General features: G+C 35.9%; 1 protein-coding gene across 4 annotated transcripts in view; it reads right to left on the bottom strand.

Annotated features, from left to right (window-relative positions):
- KIAA1328 (KIAA1328 ortholog) overlaps positions 1 to 22,673 on the bottom strand; it is a 371,762-nt gene that overhangs the window by 298,232 nt on the left and 50,857 nt on the right. For all 4 annotated transcript variants that reach the window (XM_068562570.1, XM_068562569.1, XM_068562572.1 and 1 more), the window contains one exon: positions 9,042 to 9,157. In XM_068562570.1, coding sequence (XP_068418671.1) covers positions 9,042 to 9,157 — 116 coding nt within the window. The remainder of the gene's footprint in view (positions 1 to 9,041; positions 9,158 to 22,673) is intronic.

The following is a 22,673-nucleotide window of genomic DNA, read 5'->3' as shown; positions in this document are numbered from 1 at the left end:
TGGTAAAGGAGATTTGTACTTGAGCAATCTACTTGGAATACAAACCATGGATGTCACTGTTTTTTAATCATATCTTCCATTCTCTTTTCTTTGACAAGTTCTACGAATACCACTTATCTTTAGGTGATTCAAAAAATCTTAAACCAATTATACTAACTAAACCATTTCAATTTTTGAACATGGTCTAACATTTACTCCAATCTTCACTCACAATAATAATAATAAATGCTCAAACCAAATCCTTTTATACCAAATGCAAAATAGGTCTAACTACAACACATGTCTAAGTCTTTGACTTATTTACATGCCTTTTCCTTTACTTTAATCTTATAAGGTAGATGGGGGCGAGAAAACTTTTCTGCTGAGGGCCAGATAGTAAATATTTCGGGCTATGTAGGCCACAGGGTCTTTGTTGCAACTGCACCACTTGCAGCTGTAGCGCAAGAACAGCCACAGAAGATACATAAATGAATGTGTGTGGCGGCACTTAGCTGGCACCCTGATAGATCTGGCCCATGGCAGTAGTTTGCTGACCTATGTTCTACGAAAACAGGAAAAACTGTGTCACTACAATCACCTGGGGATATCTTAACATTCACCCTGATAGAAGAAACTATTCTGTCCATAACCATGCTGAGTTCAGACTGCTTCGACACTAAATACAATTAATCTTGATCCAGAAGAGTGCTAAATGTAACAGTCCACCAAAGTTAAATTCTGCTTTATCAGACAGCCACACGTTTTTGTTAAGCATACAGATAAACAAGGCCGCACTCTAACCGTGGCCAGGATTTCTAAATTGTCTGCTACCTCCTCCCTCTCTCACCTTATTTCTCCAACTCACCCCAATTCCACTTGACATAATATTTATTTATTTATCTTGTTCCGGGAAGATCAAGGTATCACGACCTCCTCTGTATTTAAAAAGTGATTTCAGGGACTTCCCTGGCGGTCCAGTGGTTAAGACTCCGTGCTCCCAATGCAGGGGGCATGGGTTCGATCCCTGGTCGGGGAACTAAGATCCCACATGCCACATGGAGCAGGCAAAAAAATAAAAATTATAAAAAAATTTTTTAAAAAGTGATTTCAATCTCCCCTACTTCTGTTACCAGAGTTGGAGGCTGACTTCATTTCCAATCCCCTTCCCTGCTGCCTCCCACTGTCTAAATTGGATAAGCTAAACGCTCACTTCCTCAGCCTCCCTTGCAGATTAGCATGCCCATGTGATAAAGTTCAGGACAATAAATATCTCATGAAAGACTGCTGGGGGGCAGAGTCGAGGGAAATGCCCTGGGAAAGATTTTATGTATTTATGAAAAAGGACAGGGAGTCACAACTACCAGAACGTCTTCCTTCCCCTTTCTGCCTTAATGCAAATGTTAATACCTGGAATTGGAGCAACCATCTTGAAACCTGGAATCCTGCAACCATTAGAAGAAGCTAAGAGAACTGTACGGACCCAGCACTGAAAACTTTAAGCCACTGAACCAATGCCAGAGGCCACTTATCTCCAGAATTGTTATGTGCAAAGAAATAGACCCTGGAGCCTCAACCACGAGAGGACAGAGAGCAGAAGCAAGAAAAACTACAATCCTGCAGCCTGTGGACCAAAACCCACAGTTACAGAAAGATAGACAAGATGAAAAGGCAGAGGGCTATATATCAGATGAAGGAACAAGAAAAAACCCCAGAAAAACAACTAAATGAAGTGGAGATAGGCAACCTTCCAGAAAAAGAATTCAGAATAATGATAGTGAAGATGATCCAGGACCTCGGAATAAGAATGGAGGCAAAGATTGAGAAGATGCAAGAAATGATTAACAAAGACCTAGAAGAATTAAAGAACAAACAAACAGAGATGACCAATACAATAACTGAAATGAAAACTACACTAGAAGGAATCCATAGCAGAATAACTGAGGCAGAAGAACGGATCAGTGACCTGGAAGACAGAATGGTGGAATTCACTGCTGCGGAACAGACTAAAGAAAAAAGAATGAAAAGAACTGAAGACAGCCTAAGAGACCTCTGGGACAACATTAAACGCAACAACATTCGCATTATAGGGGTCCCAGAAGGAGAAGAGAGAGAGAAAGGGACAGAGAAAATACTTGAAGAGATTATAGTCGAAAACTTCCCTAACATGGGAAAGGAAATAGCCACCCAAGTCCAGGAAGCGCAGAGAGTCCCATACAGGATAAACCCAAGGAGAAACACGCCGAGACACATAGTAATCAAAATGGCAAAAATTAAAGACAAAGAAACATTATTGAAAGCAGCAAGGGAAATACGACAAATAACGTACAAGGGAACTCCCATAAGGTTAACAGCTGATTTCTCAGCAGAAACTCTACAAGCCAGAAGGGAGTGGCATGATATACTTAAAGTGATGAAAGGGAAGAACCTACAACCAAGATTACTCTACCCGGCAAGGATCTCATTTAGATTTGATGGAGAAATCAAAAGCTTTACAGACAAGCAAAAGCTAAGAGAATTCAGCACCACCAAACCAGCTCTACAACAAATGCTAAAGGAACTTCTCTAAGTGGGAAACACAAGAGAAGAAAAGGACCTACAAAAACAAACCCAAAACAATTAAGAAAATGGTCATAGGAACATACATATCGATAATTACCTTAAACGTGAATGGATTAAATGCTCCAACCAAAAGACACAGGCTTGCTGAATGGATACAAAAACAAGACCCATATATATGCTGTCTACAAGAGACCCACTTTAGACCTAGGGACACATACAGACTGAAAGTGAGGGGATGGAAAAAGATATTCCATGCAAATGGAAATCAAAAGAAAGCTGGAGTAGCTATACTCATATCAGATAAAATAGACTTTAAAGTAAAGAATGTTACAAGAGACAAAGAAGGACACTACATAATGATCAAGGGATCAATCCAAGAAGAAGATATAACAATTATAAATATATATGCACCCAACATAGGAGCACCTCAATACATAAGGCAACTGCTAACAGCCATAAAAGAGGAAACTGACAGCAACACAATAATAGTGGGGGACTTTAACACCTCACTTACACCAATGGACAGATCATCCAAAATGAAAATAAATAAGGAAACAGAAGCTTTAAATGACACAATAGACCAGATAGATTTAATTGATATTTATAGGACATTCCATCCAAAAACAGCAGATTACACGTTCTTCTCAAGTGCGCACGGAACATTCTCCAGGATAGATCACATCTTGGGTCACAAATCAAGCCTCAGTAAATTTAAGAAAATTGAAATCGTATCAAGCATCTTTTCTGACCACAATGCTATGAGATTAGAAATGAACTACAGGGAAAAAAACGTAAAAAAGACAAACACATGGAGGCTAAACAATACGTTACTAAATAACCAAGAGATCACTGAAGAAATCAAAGAAGAAATCAAAAAATACCTAGAGACAAATGACAATGAAAACACGACGACCCAAAACCTATGGGATGCGGCAAAAGCAGTTCTAAGAGGGAAGTTTATAGCTATACAAGCCTACCTAAAGAAACAAGAAAACTCTCAAGTAAACAATCTAACCTTACACCTAAAGAAACTACAGAAAGAAGAACAAACAAAACCCAAAGTTAGCAGAAGGAAAGAAATCATAAAGATCAGAGCAGAAATAAATGAAATAGAAACAAAGAAAACAATAGCAAAGATCAATAAAAGTAAAAGCTGGTTCTTTGAGAAGATAAACAAAATTGATAAGCCATTAGCCAGACTCATCAAGAAAAAGAGGGAGAGGACTCAAATCAATAAAATTAGAAATGAAAAAGGAGAAGTTACAACAGACACTGCAGAAATACAAAGCATCCTAAGAGACTACTACAAGCAACTTTATGCCAATAAAATGGACAACCTGGAAGAAATGGACAAATTCTTAGACAGGTATAACCTTCCAAGACTGAACCAGGAAGAAACAGAAAATATGAACAGACCAATCACAAGCAATGAAATTGAAACTGTGATTAAAAATCTTCCAACAAACAAAAGTCCAGGACCAGATGGCTTCACAGGTGAATTCTATCAAACATTTAGAGAAGAGCTAACACCTATCCTTCTCAAACTCTTCCAAAAAATTACACAGGAAGGCACACTCCCAAACTCATTCTATGAGGCCACCATCACCCTGATACCAAAACCAGACAAAGACACTACAAAGAAAGAAAATTACAGACCGATATCACTGATGAATATAGATGCAAAAATCCTCAACAAAATACTAGCAAACAGAATCCAACAACACGTTAAAAGGATCATACACCACGATCAAGTGGGATTTATCCCAGGGATGCAAGGATTCTTCAACATACGCAAATCAATCAATGTGATACACCATATTAACAAATTGAAGAAGAAAAACCATATGATCATCTCAATAGATGCAGAAAAAGCTTTTGACAAAATTCAACACCCATTTATGATAAAAACTCTCCAGAAAGTGGGCATAGAGGGAACCTACCTCAACATAATAAAGGCCATATATGACAAACCCACAGCAAACATCATTCTCAATGGTGAAAAACTGAAAGCATTTCCTCTAAGATCAGGAACAAGACAAGGATGTCCACTCTCACCACTATTATTCAACATAGTTCTGGAAGTCTTAGCCACGGCAATCAGAGAAGAAAAAGAAATAAAAGGAATACAAATTGGAAAAGAAGAAGTAAAACTGTCACTGTTTGCAGATGACATGATACTATACATAGAGAATCCTAAAACTGCCACCAGAAAACTGCTAGAGCTAATTAATGAATATGGTAAAGTTGCAGGATACAAAATTAATGCACAGAAATCTCTTGCATTCCTATACACTAATGATGAAAAATCTGAAAGAGAAATTATGGAAACACTCCCATTTACCATTGCAACAAAAAGAATGAAATACCTAGGAATAAACCTACCTAGGGAGACAAAAGACCTGTATGCAGAAAACTATAAGACACTGATGAAAGAAATTAAAGATGATACCAACAGATGGAGAGATATACCATGTTCTTGGATTGGAAGAATCAACATTGTGAAAATGACTATACTACCCAAAGCAATCTACAGATTCAATGCAATCCCTATCAAATTACCAATGGCATTTTTTACGGAACTAGAACAAATCATCTTAAAATTTGTATGGAGACACAAAAGACCCCGAATAGCCAAAGCAGTCTTGAGGGAAAAAAACGGAGCTGGAGGAATCAGACTCCCTGACTTCAGACTATACTACAAAGCTACAGTAATCAAGACAATATGGTACTGGCACAAAAACAGAAACATAGATCAATGGAACAAGATAGAAAGCCCAGAGATAAACCCACGCACCTATGGTCAACTAATCTATGACAAAGGAGGCAAAGATATACAATGGAGAAAAGACAGTCTCTTCAATAAGTGGTGCTGGGAAAACTGGACAGCTACATGTAAAAGAATGAAAATAGAATACTCCCTAACACCATACACAAAAATAAACTCAAAATGGATTCGAGACCTAAATGTAAGACTGGACACTATGAAACTCTTAGAGGAAAACATAGGAAGAACACTCTTTGACATAAATCACAGCAAGATCTTTTTTGATCCACCTCCTAGAGTAATGGAAATAAAAACAAAAATAAACAAATGGGACCTAATGAAACTTCAAAGCTTTTGCACAGCAAAGGAAACCATAAACAAGACGAAAAGACAACCCTCAGAATGGGAGAAAATATTTGCAAACGAATCAACGGACAAAGGATTAATCTCCAAAATACATAAACAGCTCATTCAGCTCAATATTAAAGAAACAAACACCCCAATCCAAAAATGGGCAGAAGACCTAAATAGACATTTCTCCAAAGAAGACATACAGACGGCCACGAAGCACATGAAAAGATGCTCAACATCACTAATTATTAGTAGAGAAATGCAAATCAAAACTACAATGAGGTATCACCTCACACCAGTTAGAATGGGCATCATCAGAAAATCTACAAACAACAAATGCTGGAGAGGGTGTGGAGAAAAGGGAACCCTCTTGCACTGTTGGTGGGAATGTAAATTGATACAGCCACTATGGAGAACAATATGGAGGTTCCTTAAAAAACTGAAAATAGAATTACCATATGACCCAGCAATCCCACTACTGGGCATATACCCAGAGAAAACCGTAATTCAAAAAGACACACGCACCCGAATGTTCATTGCAGCACTATTTACAATAGCCAGGTCATGGAAGCAACCTAAATGCCCATCAACAGACGAATGGATAAAGAAGCTGTTGTACATATATACAATGGAATATTACTCAGCCATAGAAAGGAACGAAATTGAGTCATTTGTTGAGACGTGGATGGATCTAGAGACTGTCATACAGAGTGAAGTAAGTCAGAAAGAGAAAAACAAATATCGTATATTAACGCATGTATGTGGAACCTAGAAAAATGGTACAGATGAGCCAGTTTGCAGGGCAGAGGTTGAGACACAGATGTAGAGAACGGACATATGGACACTAAGGGGGGAAAACTGCGGTGGGGTGGGGATGGTGTTGTGCTGAATTGGGCTATTGGGATTGACATGTATACACTGATGTGTATAAAATTGATGCCTAATAAGAACCTGCAGTATAAAAAAACAAACAAACAAAACAACTAATACTAAACTTTCATTGGGTTATTTGTATGGAAATATGTTAATATAAATGTTTCAGACATTACATGAAATGTCTAAAAATCTTATATGTTCTGGTATAATGTTATAAGTCATAATCCTAGTTATTACCTTAAAATGTATATCTCAAAAATAACTAATTTTCTTGTCAACTGCATTATTATGAACTTTCATCAAATTTTTAACTGTGGTCATTTTTAAGTCTTTTGTCATTTACAGACAGTTCTGTGTGTACTCTGATGCTATTGCAAATATGTTCCTATAAAAGGGTTTCATCTTTAAGAAATTCATGGAAAAGACTCTGACAAGTACAGGTTTCTGGTAACTGACTGTACTGCTGAACTGAATGAATAAGCAGAACTGAATTTTCAGAACTCTAATGAAAAACTGATAAACTCATAAAAGTGCTAACAAAAGATCAAGATGAAAAAATAATTAATTACATGGGACTGAGTGAACTGATGAGGATGAGTATAATTTTTGTGACTTTCTGTCTGAATTAAAAAAAAAAAAATCCAACAAGGACTCAGAGGCAAAGAATATACAAATCAATTTTCACTGCAAAGTAAAGGAGCTGTTACAGTGGAGGATTACTGGACTGAATGTCAATATTATGACATAGTATGAGTGTGTTTCATGTTTGGTAATTGCAATCATTGTTGCTTTTGTTGTGGTCATCCATGTACAATGCTTGGTGTCAGTCTATTTATCTCTTGTAAAAATAAAATATAGTGTGTGGGTGTGAAAAAAAAAAAAAAGAAATAGACCCTGTAAAGTGAACTTCTGTTACAGATAAAAACATTCCTAGTCCACCTTTTCTTGAAAGTGCTAGGGTCCTGAGTCACTATTCCTTTTGCAAAGTGAAAGACTAACACTGGCTGAGCACAGTTGTGAATTCTGACTAAACAGTGCTATTTTAACCAGGAGAGAAAAGTAGCAAGAAGAAAATCACAGAGGTGGGGGTCGTAGCCTGAGAGTTGACAACCCAGCGCAATAAAGTCAATGAAAGCAAAGAAAAGAGAAGGCCCAAGATGATTATTCAAATGCTAAAGAAATATAGAAAAAAAAATTGAAAAAGTACTCCTTTCGAACTGTGGGGCCCATAAAACTAACAAATGTTCTACTCCACAAATCAAATCGGAGAATTCTGATTCTATTAATTTGCAATCACGCACTCCCACTGTTTGAAAAACACAAGTTCAGAACTCAATTTTTATAGTTATTTTTTGTGCTTTTTTTTCCAGTGAATTCATTATCTTTATGCTTCTATTTCCCTGGTTTTCACAAAGGTATAGTTACTGTCAATATATGATCATTTTTGACACTCAAAGAATCTTCAAAAAAATTATTAAAATCAAGTAAATGGGGGACTTCCCTGGTGGTCCAGTGGTTAAGATTTTACCTTCCAATGCAGGGGGTGTGGGTTCAATCCCTGGTCGGGGAGCTAAGATCCCACATGCCTTGGGGCCAAGAAACCAAAACATAAAACAGAAGCAATATTGTAACAAATTCAATAAAGACTTAAAAAATGATCCACATCAAAAAAAAAAATCTAAAAAAAAAAAAAAATCAAGTAAATGATGCTACTGACAATAAGGACAATCGTTCCTTTAAGCATTCACATACTCCTTTAGCTGGCAGATCCAGCATCCTAACTTTAGGCACAGTCACTTCTCTTTTATACCAATGTCACTGCAAAAAACACCCAAAGATAAGTATCTACCCAGTCAAAACAAACTTCAGAAATATGCTTATTTCAACTCACATATCCCCTAAAGTACAATTCTTAAGTTAAAACACCATTTTTAATTTTACTTTCTTACAAATAATGAAATTATACATATTTACACTCACACACACATAACCCTCTCTCTAATTCTAAACCCAATAGTTTTCTCTTCCATGAGAATAGTTTGGTGGTATTATGTTGCAGTAGAAACATTTATCAATTACAACATCTATAAGTTACAACTGATTTTTTTTATTTTTATGATTTCAGAATAGAATTCCTTAGAACTGTCAAAGCTTTAGCTAGAAAGAATACCAAAGACAAAGAGGGTTCAGGCTCAATTACAGTAGTGGAACGGAATTTAATAAAGTTCCAACACTACATTTTAATGCCCAAATTTCTTATTGTCTCTTTGAATTGACAAATGTGTGCTCCACAGTATAACAGCAGCAGTGGAACAGCTGGACGACTGTATCAAGCACAAAGGAAGCAACAACACATGCTGTTAAGTGTCGTTCTGACTGCCTAAAAATGGCAGCCCATGCAGATCTACTCTCTGTTATAAATTAGAACAATTATTTCTCTGGAGTTTACATTTTCTTCATGAGAGAGTCAAACTTTCTGCACGTTAAAAAAGAGGACTTTCAAAAAGGATATCTTCCCTTTCTTTTATGATCAGTTCATTCTGTTCTTCCAACTGCCTGATCTTCTTCTCAAATGATTCCTGCTCAGCTTTGAGTCTTTCTTCTGTTACTTCCTTTTCCTCACTTACTCTGAAAAAAATACAAGTGAAAAGAAAATGCCCATGAGAATAAAATAAAATATGTGCCTACAGCTGTGGTTTACCAAAACTAGATTTATTCCAGAGGTATGCTGGTTTCTTCAGGGATACTTCATGTTTTTTGAATTTTTTAAAATTAATCTTTCACAAGGCAATATTCCATACCTTTGTAATAAAATATGCATGTGGTTTTTACATCAAGAATTTTTGCAATAATCAGAATTGTCTTAAATATGGAAAGTCCTATACTTTATGGGTTCCCAATTATGATCCAGGACAGAAAAATATCCAATTTTTAAAACAAAGGTTTCATCTCTTCATTATCAAATAAGGCACAATTTATTTTGATTTAGATCTTTTTCATACTTCTATTTAAATCCTGTCAATAAAATAAACAACATATATATCGCTTAAATATTGCATTAAGGGCTTCCCTGGTGGCGCAGTGGTTGAGAATCTGCCTGTTAATGCAGGGGACACGGGTTCGAGCCCTGGTCTGGGAAGATCCCACATGCCGCGGAGCAACTGGGCCCGTGAGCCACAACTACTGAGCCTGCGCATCTGGACCTTGTGCTCCGCGGCAAGAGAGGCCACGATAGTGAGAGGCCCACGCACCGCGATGAAGAGTGGCCCCCGCTTGCCGCAACTAGAGAAAGCCCTCGCACAGAAACGAAGACCCAACACAGCCAAAATTAAATTAATTAATTAATTAATTAATTAATTAAAAAAATATATATATATTGCATTAAACATACATAGGTGATTTTACTTTTTCCTGGTACTAATACCCTGCAATCCTCAGTAGCATATAAATAACTGGACTGGAATTTTTAAATGGCATTAAGATAAAAAAAGGTTTGCACATTTATTCTTAGTTCAAAAAGGGATTATAAAGTAAAAAACACTGACCAAAAATATGTATCTTTAATGCTTAACTCTGAAAGGTATTCCAACTCAATCCTATCAAAAATGGGTGGTTTCTGATAAGAGCACAGAGGGTGGAAAAAAAAACCTAAACAACATTAAAACTTACCTTAAAATGACAACCCTAATTTTCATGTTACTCTGTGAACAGAGATGTTGGCTCTGAATTTCTGCCACTGGTGATTAATTCTCCAAAGAGAGTACAACACATTTTATTCTATAAGATCACACAGGGATATGTGTTAGTGAAATCCACAGGGAAGCCGAATCTTTTCTTTGAGCATCTAAATTTATTTCCTCCCACACCTGTACTCCACCAGAGCAATTTCTGAATAACATGAACTCCACAGCCTTTCCTTTGTTGCTAGCTTTCTGGTGGGGATATTAAGATCAATGAAATAACAGAATGAAAATTAGAATTTTGAATGTTCAAGAGTTGATTGCATCTTGTCTTTGAATTAATTTGTGTGAAAGTGCATGACATATAGTAATGTCCAAAAAATAGCTTTATTTTTTCTTGCTTATCATGACATTCAAATCATTTTCCCGGCTCCTATTATTTACATTTGGCATAATACTAGGCTCATGTTTGGGACTCAGGACCTTCTTTCTACGAGCATAATCTCTAATACTGATACAATTACAAGGAATCAACACAACTAAACAAAGAACAAATATACACATACGTAGAGGATTTGTAATCTGGTCTCAGGTTAGCCTGCTCCCTTGTTGCCATCTTTTTACAATGCCTTCACTTTTCTTGTCATTATCTTCAACCACATTTGTACTAACATCTTTCACAATAATTCCCCACTGCCTCTTAAGTTTTTTCTAAAAGTGTCAAACATTTGAACCATTAATTAATTCTATCATCCAAATCACTCCTCTTCAATCTATCAACTGGCTTCTGAAACACCTTTGCTAGGAAACTGTTCCAGATCAAGTACACCCCCAAACTGTAAATCAGAAAACCACGTACATATGGTGACTGTGGCAAAGCATGCTTATTTCTCTGGGCATCATTACTCCCACTTGTAAACAAACAAGGCTAGACTAGACAAGTTAAAAATTCTTTCCAGCTTAAGTTCTATAATTTCCTTTACTATACTATAAACATACTGGAACTATATATATGTCCTTTACAAATATGGAGAGCATTTGTAAAGAAATAAGAAAGAAGTTAACAAACATCTGGTCAGGGTACAAGGCATACAATACTGTAATCTATGCAAAAGCTACAGCCATAGGCTAAAAGAGGCAGTGGGAGAGGATGACAAGAGAAATATTAAAAAGTGTAACGATGCAAAATTTCGCATGAGGTTAATGTAAAACAAAAGAAGTGATGAATCTGTAGGATTATGCATAAAAGAAAGATGTAATAGGTAATGCTATATATTGTAAGGAGAGAATAAACACTGTTAAGGTGAGAAAATATATGGCAAATTCTCTCCCTGTTTAGATTGATCAAATCTTAAAGATGAGACTGAAGAGGAAAATCCATAAGCAGATAAGAGAAGATTTATTTTCATTTACTTATTAAAAAATATTAACTGAATGCCTACTATAGGAAAAAATAATCACAGTAAGTTTATCCAGTTATGGGATATCCAAAAGGAACCTCACAATGGCCCCTGTCATTTCAATTCCATTCATAAAAGCCATATAAATATGAGGAATGACCCAAAGATTTGTTTGTTCAAGAAAGCAAGGCTTCCAAGGTCATAAAAACAGTAACAACAAAGTACACTGCCACATTTACCTAACATTAAAGTAAATGCAGAAAGTATGTCTAGAGACTGCCAGGTCAAAACATATACCCCAGCATTTACTTACTCCCTTTGTCAAACCTGAAGAAAATCCATGAAAACTCTAGGGATCACTGACGGCAAAAAATGCTTGTACATATATTCAATAATGCCAGTGGCTATGATGAGCTTCTCCCAAAACTTAAAGTGCTCTATCCAGAAGCACCACTCTTTCCTAAATTTAGTTTCTAGAGATATTTGAAAATTTTGTTGCTACACTATTTAAACAGGGTTTTTTTTTAAAAAAAAGAAAATCTTTTCTGTTATGCTGCTATGATTAGACTACCCGTTAGCAATTATTATGCTCTGGAAGGCTATAAACTTAACAAGCTGTGTTAAGCACAAAAGGCAACACTTCTATAGGCCTATCTAAAGATATGCATGGCTTCTCTGTGGCCTATTAGCATAGTTAATAGGAGCAAGTATATTAATACATCCTTTAAATGCAAAGGACTTGCCAATAAAACAAACTCAAGATTTTATATCCACTCTGAAATATGTCTTCCTGTTTAATTTATGTTCAATAATATTTCCCATGAGGTGTATGCATGAGAAATTATCTGGTATCATGATCTACATTTTTTATCAAAGCATTCTCAGACCACAAAGTAACATAAAAATACCTAATCCTCTATCTCATTTACGGTACAGCAATAAGCTAGTTAACAAAATGAGAATGTAAACACAAAAAAGGGAAATATTTGACTAATAGGATAGAAAAGTTGAAAACTCTGGTCAAGAGGATATTCCCAGTGTTGGTTTGTTAATTATTTACAAGGAGGACAATAGTCTGTTCATAAAGAAATAATCATTTCAGCATTTATTTAACATCTCAGAGTATTTCTCAATAATGTCCACAAACTGTACTCTTATCTAACCAGGAAAGAGAATTCATACACTTGGAGTTGGGTGGTTGGGCTGAAAACCATGGCAAAAAACCTGAGTTTCCTTGAAGGCTTATGTTTTAGCTTAAACATCCCTGCACATTCTGTATTTTTCTCCATAAAGCAATCTTTTCTCTTTTAATATAAAAAGTTTCCCCATACCCATCTATTCTAAACTTTTTAGTAAAACTAATGTTCTAGGAAGAGATTTATTTTATGGCTTTACATACCCCCAATGTTCTTCTAGGTACTCCAGAAATGTCTTTCTAATGTGAAAGACAAGGTCAAGGCAACGAAGCTTCTATCCCAAAGAGAATTAATTGCAGCTCACCAATGGTCAACCAGATAAATTTCTTTCCCTGATTGATATCTCACATTTGGAAGCAGAGAATGCTGGTAGCATTCTATAAATTCTCAATATTAACTTAGTGGATAAGATTTAGAGAGATTAGATGTCCTAGATTTCACAGGACATCTAGCCGACAGAAAGGGAGATACTGTTTTTAAGCAAATGTAAATGCATGGTGAAAAAGAAGAGCTTTCATGGTTAAAAAAATATATTTATATAAATATATATATATGGCAGTGAAATCATCTTAATGCCCTCTTTACAAATTTTAACATTTGATTGTAATTTAAAATGTACTGTCTAAAGGAACACAGGTGCTTTAAGAAATGAGAAACACAGCAATCTATGTCAAAAGAGCTCTAAGAACTACAAAACAACAGCAAATGAATGTAGATAGATGCAAAAATCCTCAACAAAATACCAGCAAGCACAATCCAGGAACATTAAAAAAAAAAAAAAAAAGGATTATACATCATGCCTAATTGGGATTTAACCCAGGAATGAAAAGTTGGTTTAATAATCAAACATCAATTAATGTAATATACCATATCAATAAAATAAAGGACAAAAACCACATGATCATCCAAATAGATGCAGAAAAGTGTTTGAAAAAAATCCAACAATGATTCATGATTAAAAAAAAAAAAAAAAAAACCTCAGTAAATAGAAAGAAAAGGAAACTTCCTCAACCTGAAAAAGGCCATCTATGAAAAACCCACATCTAATACCATATTTAATGGTGAAAGACTAAGTGCTTTCCCCCTGTGATCACAAACAAGACAAGGATGTCTGCTCTCGCCACTGCAAGTCAACTTTGTATTAGAGATTATAGTCAGGGCAATTAGGTAGGGAAAAGAAATAAAAGGTATCTAGATTCTAAAGAAAGAAGTCAAACCATCTCTATTTTACATGACACAATTTTGTATACAGAAATTCTAAAAAATCCACTTAAAAACTATTACAACTAATAAAGGAGTTCAGCAAGGTTACAGGATAAAAGATTAATATATAAAAGTCAACTGTATGTTTATACAATGACAGTGAACAACCCCCAAAAGAAATTAAGGAAACAATTCCATGTACGTCTGCATCAAGAAAAATAAAATACAAAGGAATAAATTCAACAGAAGAAGCAAGACTTGAAAACTTGCAAGACTTGCTTGCAAGTTTTGCAACAGAAGAAGCAAGACACTGAAAACTATAAAAACATTGTTGAAAGAAATTAAACACCTGTATTAATGGAAAGACATTCCATGTTCATGACCGGAAGACTTAATATTGTTTAGATGGCAGTACTCCCCACATTGATCTTCAGATTCAACTCAATCTCCATTAAAATCTCAGCAGGTTTATTTGCAGAAATTGACAAATTGATCCAATCCTAAAACTCACATGGAAATGAAAGGGACTCAGAATACCTAAAATATTCCTGAAAAAGGAGAAAAAAATGGGGATCTCACCCTTGCCAATTTTAAAACCTACTACAAAACTACAATAATCAAGAGAGTGTGGTACTGGCATAAAGACAGACATATAGATGAATTAAACATAAATAAACACTCATTTTTATAATAAATTGATTTTTCAACCAGGGTAACAAGAAAATGAAAGGGAAAGAATAGTCTTTTCAACATGCAGTGCAGGGACAAATTGCTATGCACATGCAAAAGAATGAAGTTGGGCCCCTATAACTCACAGCATTTACAAAAATTAACTCTAAATGAATTAAAGACCAAAATGTGACAGCTAAAACTATAAACTCTTGGAAGAAAACATAGGTATAAATCTTCACAACCTTGAATTAGGCAATGGTTTCTTAGATATGACACCAAAAACACAAGCAACAACAACAAAAATAAATTGGACTTCATCAAAATTTAAAAACATTTGTGCTTCAAATGACACCATCAAGACAGTGAAAAAACAATGCACAGAATGGGATCAAATTTTTGCAAATAATATATCTGATAAAGGACTTGTAAATGGAATATGTAAAGAACACTGAGAACTCGACAATAAAAAGACAACTCGGACTTCCCTGGTGGCACAGTGGTTAAGAATCCACCTGCCAATGCAGGGGACACGGGTTCGAACTCTGGTCCAGGAAGACCCCACATGCCGCGGAGCAACTAAGCCCATGTTGACACAACTACTGAGCCTGCACTCTAGAGCCCATGTGCCACAACTACTGAGCCTGGGTGCCACAACTACTGAAGCCCGCATGCCTAGAGCCTGTGCTCTGCAACAAGAGAAACCACTGCAACAAGAAGCCTGTGCACCGCAACGAAGAGTTGCCCCCGCTTGCCGCAACTAGAGAAAGCCTGCACACAGCAACGGAGACCCAACGCAGCCAATAAATAAATAAATATTAAATAAAAAAAGACAACCCAATTTAAAAGGATGTGAATAGATATTTCTTCAAAGAAGATACACAAATAGCCAAAAAGTACATGGAAAGATGTTCAACATCATTAGCCATTATGTAAAAGGACAGATAAGAACCTTCATAGATTTCTGGTGGAAACATAAAACGGTGCAGCCTCTCTGGAAAACAGTCTGGCAGTTCCTCAAAAAGTTAAACAGAGTTACTATTTGACCCAGCATTCCTAGACATGTACCCAAGAGAAATGAAAATGTATGTCCACACAAAAACTTACACATATATGTTCACAGCAGCATTTTCCATAATAATCAAAAAGTATAAATAACCCAAATGCCATCAATAAATGAATAGATAAGTTAAGTGTGGTACTGCCTATAAAATTTAATATTATTTGGCAATAAATAGAAATGAGATACTAATACATGCTACCACAGAAATAAACCTTGAAATTATCATGCTAAGTTAAAGAAACTAGTTTAAAAAGACTACATATTATATATTTCCATGTATATGAAATATCCAAAATAGGCAAATTCATTGAGACAAAACTAAAGAGTGGTTGTCTAGGGACAGGAAGGTTGGTGAGAAGTGAGGAGTGACTGCTAATGGGTACAGGATTTCATTCTGATGTAATGAGAATGTACTAAAATTGACTGTGGTGATGACTGCACAACTCTGTGAATACACTTTAAAAAAACTGAAAAATAAATCAAAGGAATGAAAATTGGGAAGAAAGAAGTAAAACTGTCACTGTTTGCAGATGATATGATACTATATATAGAAAATCCTAAAGACACCACCAAAAAACTACTAAACCTCATCAATGAGTTTGGTAAAGTTGCAAGATACTAAATTAATATTCAGAAATATGTCACATTTCTATACACAAACAATGAACTATCAGAAAGAGAAAATAAGGAAAAAATCCCATTTACAATTGCATCAAAAAGAATAAAAAACCCAGGAATAAACCAACCTAAAGAGGTAAAAGACCTGTCTTCGGAAAACCATAAGACACTGATGAAAGAAATTGAGGACAACACAAACAGATGGAAAGGTATGCTGTGTTCGTGGATTGGAAGAATTAATATTGTTAAAATGACCATACTACCCAAGGCAATTTACAGATTCAATGCAATCTCTATCAAAATACAAAGGACATTTTCACAGAATTAGAACAAATAATTTAAAAAAATGTATGGAAACACGAAAGACCCCGAATAGCCAAAACAATCTTGAAAAGGAAGAACAGAGCTGGAGGAATCACACTCCCTTACTTCAGACTATACTACATAGCTGCACTAATCAAAACAGTATGGTGCTGGCATAAAAAAAGACACATAGATCAAAGGAACAGAATAAAGAGTCCAGAAATAAACCCATGCACTTATGGTCAATTCATCCAAAACAAAGGAGGCAAGAATATACAATGGAGAAAAAACAGTCTCTTCAGTAAATGGTGCTAGGAAAACTGGACAACTACATGTAAAAGAATGAAATTAGAACATTCTCTAACACCATACACAAAAATAAACTCAAAGTGGATTAAAGACCTAAATGTAACACCAGAAACCATAAAACTCCTAGAAGAAAATACAGGCAGAACACTCTTCGACATAAATCGTAATATTTATGGATCTATCCCCTAAAGCAAAAGAAACAGAAGCAAAAATAAACAAACGGGACCTAATTAAACTTAAAAGCTTTTGCACAGCAAAGGAAACCATCTACAAAATGAAAAGACAACCTACCCAATGGGAGAAAATATTTGCAAATGATATGACTGATAAGGGGTTAATATTCAAAACGTATAAACAGCTTATACAACTCAACATCAAAAAAGCAAACAACCTGATTAAAAAATGGGCAGGAGATCTGAATAGACATTTTTCCAAAGAAGACATACAGATGACTTACAGGCACATGAAAAGATGCTCAACATTGTTAATCATCAGGCAAATGCAAGTTAAAACAACAATAAGATATCACCTCACACCTGTCAGAATGGCTACCATCAAAAAGAACACAAATAACATGTTGTACATCTGAAACTTATACAATATTGTACATCAACTATACCTGAAATAAGAAGTCTGAGATGAAAGGTGGAATGCATGATTTCCCCTAAAATTAATATAATAGTTAAGACATCAAAAATGGAAATGACAAAAATGAATCTGAATACAGGAAGAAAGATCAGGTATAGAGAAAACTATAAAAAAAAATGTTGCTTTAAAAGCCCTAAGAATAAAACACATTTTCCAAGGAACAAAGCATAAGAGGCAGCATGATATATAATACTTAAAGCTGTGAGATGTCTGATAATTTAAATTCATGTTTAAATTTGAACCCCCCAAAAGTTAACATTCTAATACTCACTGGTTATTTCTTTCAGTTCAAGTATATACTCATTTTATGAAGCAGCCATAATAATCTTAATACCAAAATCTAACAAGGACTTATGGAAAACAAAAATTATAGTCCAATCTATCTAATAAACATAGCTGAAAAAATCCTAAAAAACAATTAGCAAAGCAAATCCAGCGTTACAAAAAGAAAATATATCCAAGTTCAGTTTAGCCCAGGAAGGCAAGATTTATTTAAGAGTTGAAAATTAACTGATATAATTCACCATATTAATAGAATAAAGGAGAAATCTTACATGATCATCTCTAAATGCAGAAAAGGCATTTGTCAAACTTCACCCTATTCATAATAAAAACTCTTCTACAATCTAGGAACTGAAGGAACTTCTTCCGTCGAATAAAGAACATCCATGAAAAACCTCCAGTATCATATCTATGAGGATGAAAAAAGAGCACTTTGTCCCTTTCCTTGTACTTCAGGAATAAGGCAAGAGTGTCAACTCTTACTACCTCTATTCAATAATGATTGGAGGTCCTAGCCAGTGCAATGATGCAAGAAAATAAAATAAAATGCATACAGATTGGAAAGAAAGAAGTAAAATTTATGTGCCAATGATATGATTGTTATGTAGACAATATTAAGGAATCACAGAAAATACATCAGAACAAGTAAATTTAGGAAAATCACAATGTTATTGTGGTAGCCAGCCTCTAAAATGGGTCCTGGTGATCCCTGTCTCTTGCTATTCATGTCCGTCTTTAATTCCCTCCCCTTGAGTATGGGCTGACTTAGTGAGTATCAAAATTAACTGAATGTAACTTCTGAAATTAGGTTACCAAAATATAGTGACTTCTGTCTTGATTGCTCTTGCTCACTCTGATGGGAGCCAGTTGCCAAGTTGTAATCTACCATATGGAAAGGCCCTTGAAACAAGAAACTAAGGGAGGCCTCTAGCCAATAGTCAGCAAGGAACTGAGAAACTCAGTCTCAGGAAGACATAACTGGAAATTGTAGGAAGGAGAAGTATTACAGGTGATGGCAGAAAGTTTACCAACATCCTTAGAAATATGGAAAGGAGGAAACGTGCCTAATGAACTGGGTAACTAATCTAAGGAGATTTCCAAGTAAAGTGTTGAAAGTGCTGCCTGGTTTCTTGCTGGTGTTTACAGTAAATTGGGAGAAGAGAGAGATAAGTTGAAGGAAAGACTATTAAACCAAAATGAGGCAGGATTTTCATAGTTTCAAAAATTCTCAGCCTCTCCAGATAGCAAAACTGCTAAAATTAAGAAATGTCTTCTGAGTAGATTTCAAAACCAGGACACTGCCAGGAAAAACAAGCTCTGGAGATAAAGCCTAGGTAACAACTTCTGTTGAAGACCTCAGAAACATCAAAGTTGATGCCTCAATAGAGTCAAATGAAAAGCACTTTGAAGACATTAAGGTTGGGTTTCACAAATTCTCTCAAACAATGGGGCCTCTGGGAAGCTTACTAGTATTTTAAAAGGCTAAAATTTTGTGATAATGTTAGGCAGCCATAGATAATACAGATTTTAACATATTAATCAGTCACTTTAAATTCCTCATCAGATCATTCCACCTGCAACTGCTGCTGCTTTATCTCTTTCCAACATGTTGTTTTCTCTTGCATTTTCACATACTCATAGTTTTATTAATATCTGGATATCTTGGGTAGGACAGTAGTAACTGAGGCAAATAATTTCTATGCTTGGTAATGAGCAGACTTTTCCTTTGGCCAGGTGTCTAGAGTAGGGGTTGTGTTTATCTAATCACATGTTAGGCAGGTTTAAGGTTTACTGTTGCTATGGTTACCCTAAGTACACCACAGGCTTCAAATTCCTCTAGGCATAACCACCCCCTCAGGTGGACCAGATGTTTTCCTCAATGTCTGCTCCACCCTTAGCTTTCAGTCTTCCCCTCTAGAGGGTCCGTCTCTTGTGAGGTTCTCATTAGTATTCAACTGCTACTTTTATTAGACACTTATTAGTCTAGGGGTGGGGATCTGGATTGGAGTGGTGTTCTCTATTATTCTAATTAGGCTTTTGCTAATCAGACTCTGTATGCCTGAGTCTTACAAGTGCTCCTGTCTCTCCTCCATAGTTCTGTGATCAGCATGTAACCCTGCCCTCCCACCAAGTTATTTTCTGCCCACCCCCAGCTTCAGTGTTGTTTTTTTTTTGATCCTTTTTTTAAAAAAATTTATTATTTTTATATAGCAGGTTCTTATTAGTTATCTATTTCATACATATTAGTGTATATATGTAATCCCAATCTCCCAGTTTATCCTGCCACCACCACCCACTTCAGTGGTTTTTACCAGTGCCATATAGGCTACATTTTACGGAATCCCTCTTCCTAAACTTACGGTTTTTGTTACATAGCAAAGATACAGGAGAAGGATCCAGGAAATATTTTGTGCACTTTCCATAACAACTGCTGTTCCTCCTCCCAGGCCTGTACCAGGAGGGATGCTTTATCAGGGCTCTCATCAAGTGGGGCCTATGGAGAAAAAGTTTGCAAGAGAGTTCAAGCTGCCCCTATACTTGCTGCCCTAAGGGGCTCCCCATTCTTACCTGCCCACATCTGGCCTCTACCAATTTGTTGCCTATTGTAGCTGAAATGTTCTTACCCATTTCCAGAGGTGTCTGCCCCATGTAAGCTAGTGCTCACACCTCATCTTTCCCTGTAGGCACAGGTCTTTCCTGAGATTTTGAGTTAGCTGGTTGAACTGAGCACTCTGTTTCAAGAAATGTCCAGAGCTTGCAGTTTGCTCCACCTTATTTTTAAGTGTAAGGTTGGGAGCAACATTCTTTACAGTCATGTAGACTTAGCTACATAATAATTTATACATATTTATATATTTGTTTTTGCTCCTGTTAAATTAAACAAGGAGGCCATTAGACTGAGGTGCTTCCAGTACCGTAGAAACTTACTTAAGCAAAGCAAAACCTATGCCTATAATGTGTCAAGATTAAGAAGTCAAAACCCAGGACTTACCTGGTGATGCAGTGGCTAAGACTCCGTGCTCCCAATGCAGGGGGCATGGGTTCGATCCTTAGTCAGGGAACTAGATCCCACATGCCGCAACTAAAAGATCCTGCATGCCGCAAGTAAAAGATCCTGCATGCTGCAACTAAGACCCGACGTAGCCAAATAAATAAATAAATATTAAAAAAAAAAAGAAATAAAAACCCAAGAACAACCTATCACAAACAGCCACCTAGGTTTTCCCAAATAAGGCAATTGCTTAAGCTACAGCCAATCAAATACCTTTCTTGCTTTGCTTCTGAGCCTGCTTTATAATAAAGTCTCTCCTCTCACTCTTGTGCGTACAGGGCTCCCAACGACTTCCGGTTCAAGGCTGCCCTATTTGATTTTTGCTCAAATAAATTCTTAAAAATGTGATATGCCTCAATTTATTTTTCAAAACTCTTATTTTCCTCCCAATTTTCAAAGCTGGAACAATTTTAGCAACAAAAATAACTATAACATTAGATTATAACCCATAGAACTATGATATTTATTAATGTTAAAAGATAACCTGAGGCATTATTACATTACCCACAGGAGCTAAGAAAGAGATTTTTATAGAGAAGAGGTGTAAGCCAAGCAAGGAGAGTATTTTCCTGGCTACAGTGTAAGCAACTGCCTTATTTAGGAAAGCCTAGGTGGCTGTTTGTTATGGGTTGTCCTTAGGTTTTGATTTCTTAACCTTGAGGCGTTAAAGGTATAGGTTTCAGTTTGCTTATTTAGGCTCCTAAGGCATTAAAGCCTCCTCAGGCTAATGACCTCCTTATTTAATTAATTTCATATTACTTTAAAAGGAGAAAAATAACTTCACAGTGGAAAAACCTGGCAGAAGCCACCTTAATCAAGTGATCAAGGTTAATATCATCAGTAAAAAGACATATTAATTTCAGGTAGCCCCTGCTATGACATACTGGAAAGGCACATCACTTCTGTGGTATTCTTGCCAAAAATGCATAATCTGAATCTAATCAAGAGAAAACACTAGACAAATCCATATTGAGAGACATTGCACAAAATATCTGATTAGTGCCAAGGTTATGAAAGACCAAAGAATTATCACAGATTAGAGAAAGCTAAGGAGATGTGACAACTAAATATGATGCGAGATACTGAACTGGATATTGGATTAGAAAAACCTTATCAGTGACATGACATTGGTGAAATGTGAATAAAGTCTACAGTTTAGCTGACAGTACTACATTACTGTTAATTTCTTAGTTTTGATAACTGTACTATGATAATGCAAAATGTTAACAGTATGGAAAGCTGAGTAGAGAATATATGGAAATTCTATCTTCGTAACTTTTCTGTAAGTCTAAAATTATTTCAAAATAAAAAGGTTAAAAAGAAACAAACTCAACCCAAACATAAAACAGAGTGGGTATGGGAAGGAGGGAGAGTGTCAAAGAAGGATTTTACTTTATTGCAATTTTTTTTAATGATAGTTTTAATATTCATGTAACTACATTAAAATTAGGGGGAAAGGTATACCATAGAGTGAATAAAGATGCAATTTCTGGCTCTGCAAGAGTGAATATAAAATATCACTCAATATTATCCAACTCCCTTTGTTGGGTCCTAATCAATTAATTTAAAAACTACTAGGGAGACCTTCAAGATGGAGGAGGGGTAAGACGTGGAGATCACCTTCCTCCCCACAAACACATCAGAAATACATCTACATGTGGATGTAAATGTTCAACTCCTACAAAACACCTACTGAACGCTGGCAGAAGACCTCAGACTTC

This window comes from Eschrichtius robustus, chromosome 14 (genome assembly GCF_028021215.1).
Source record: "Eschrichtius robustus isolate mEscRob2 chromosome 14, mEscRob2.pri, whole genome shotgun sequence".
NCBI lineage: Eukaryota > Metazoa > Chordata > Mammalia > Artiodactyla > Eschrichtiidae > Eschrichtius > Eschrichtius robustus.
This window is presented reverse-complemented; position numbering and strand designations above follow the sequence as displayed.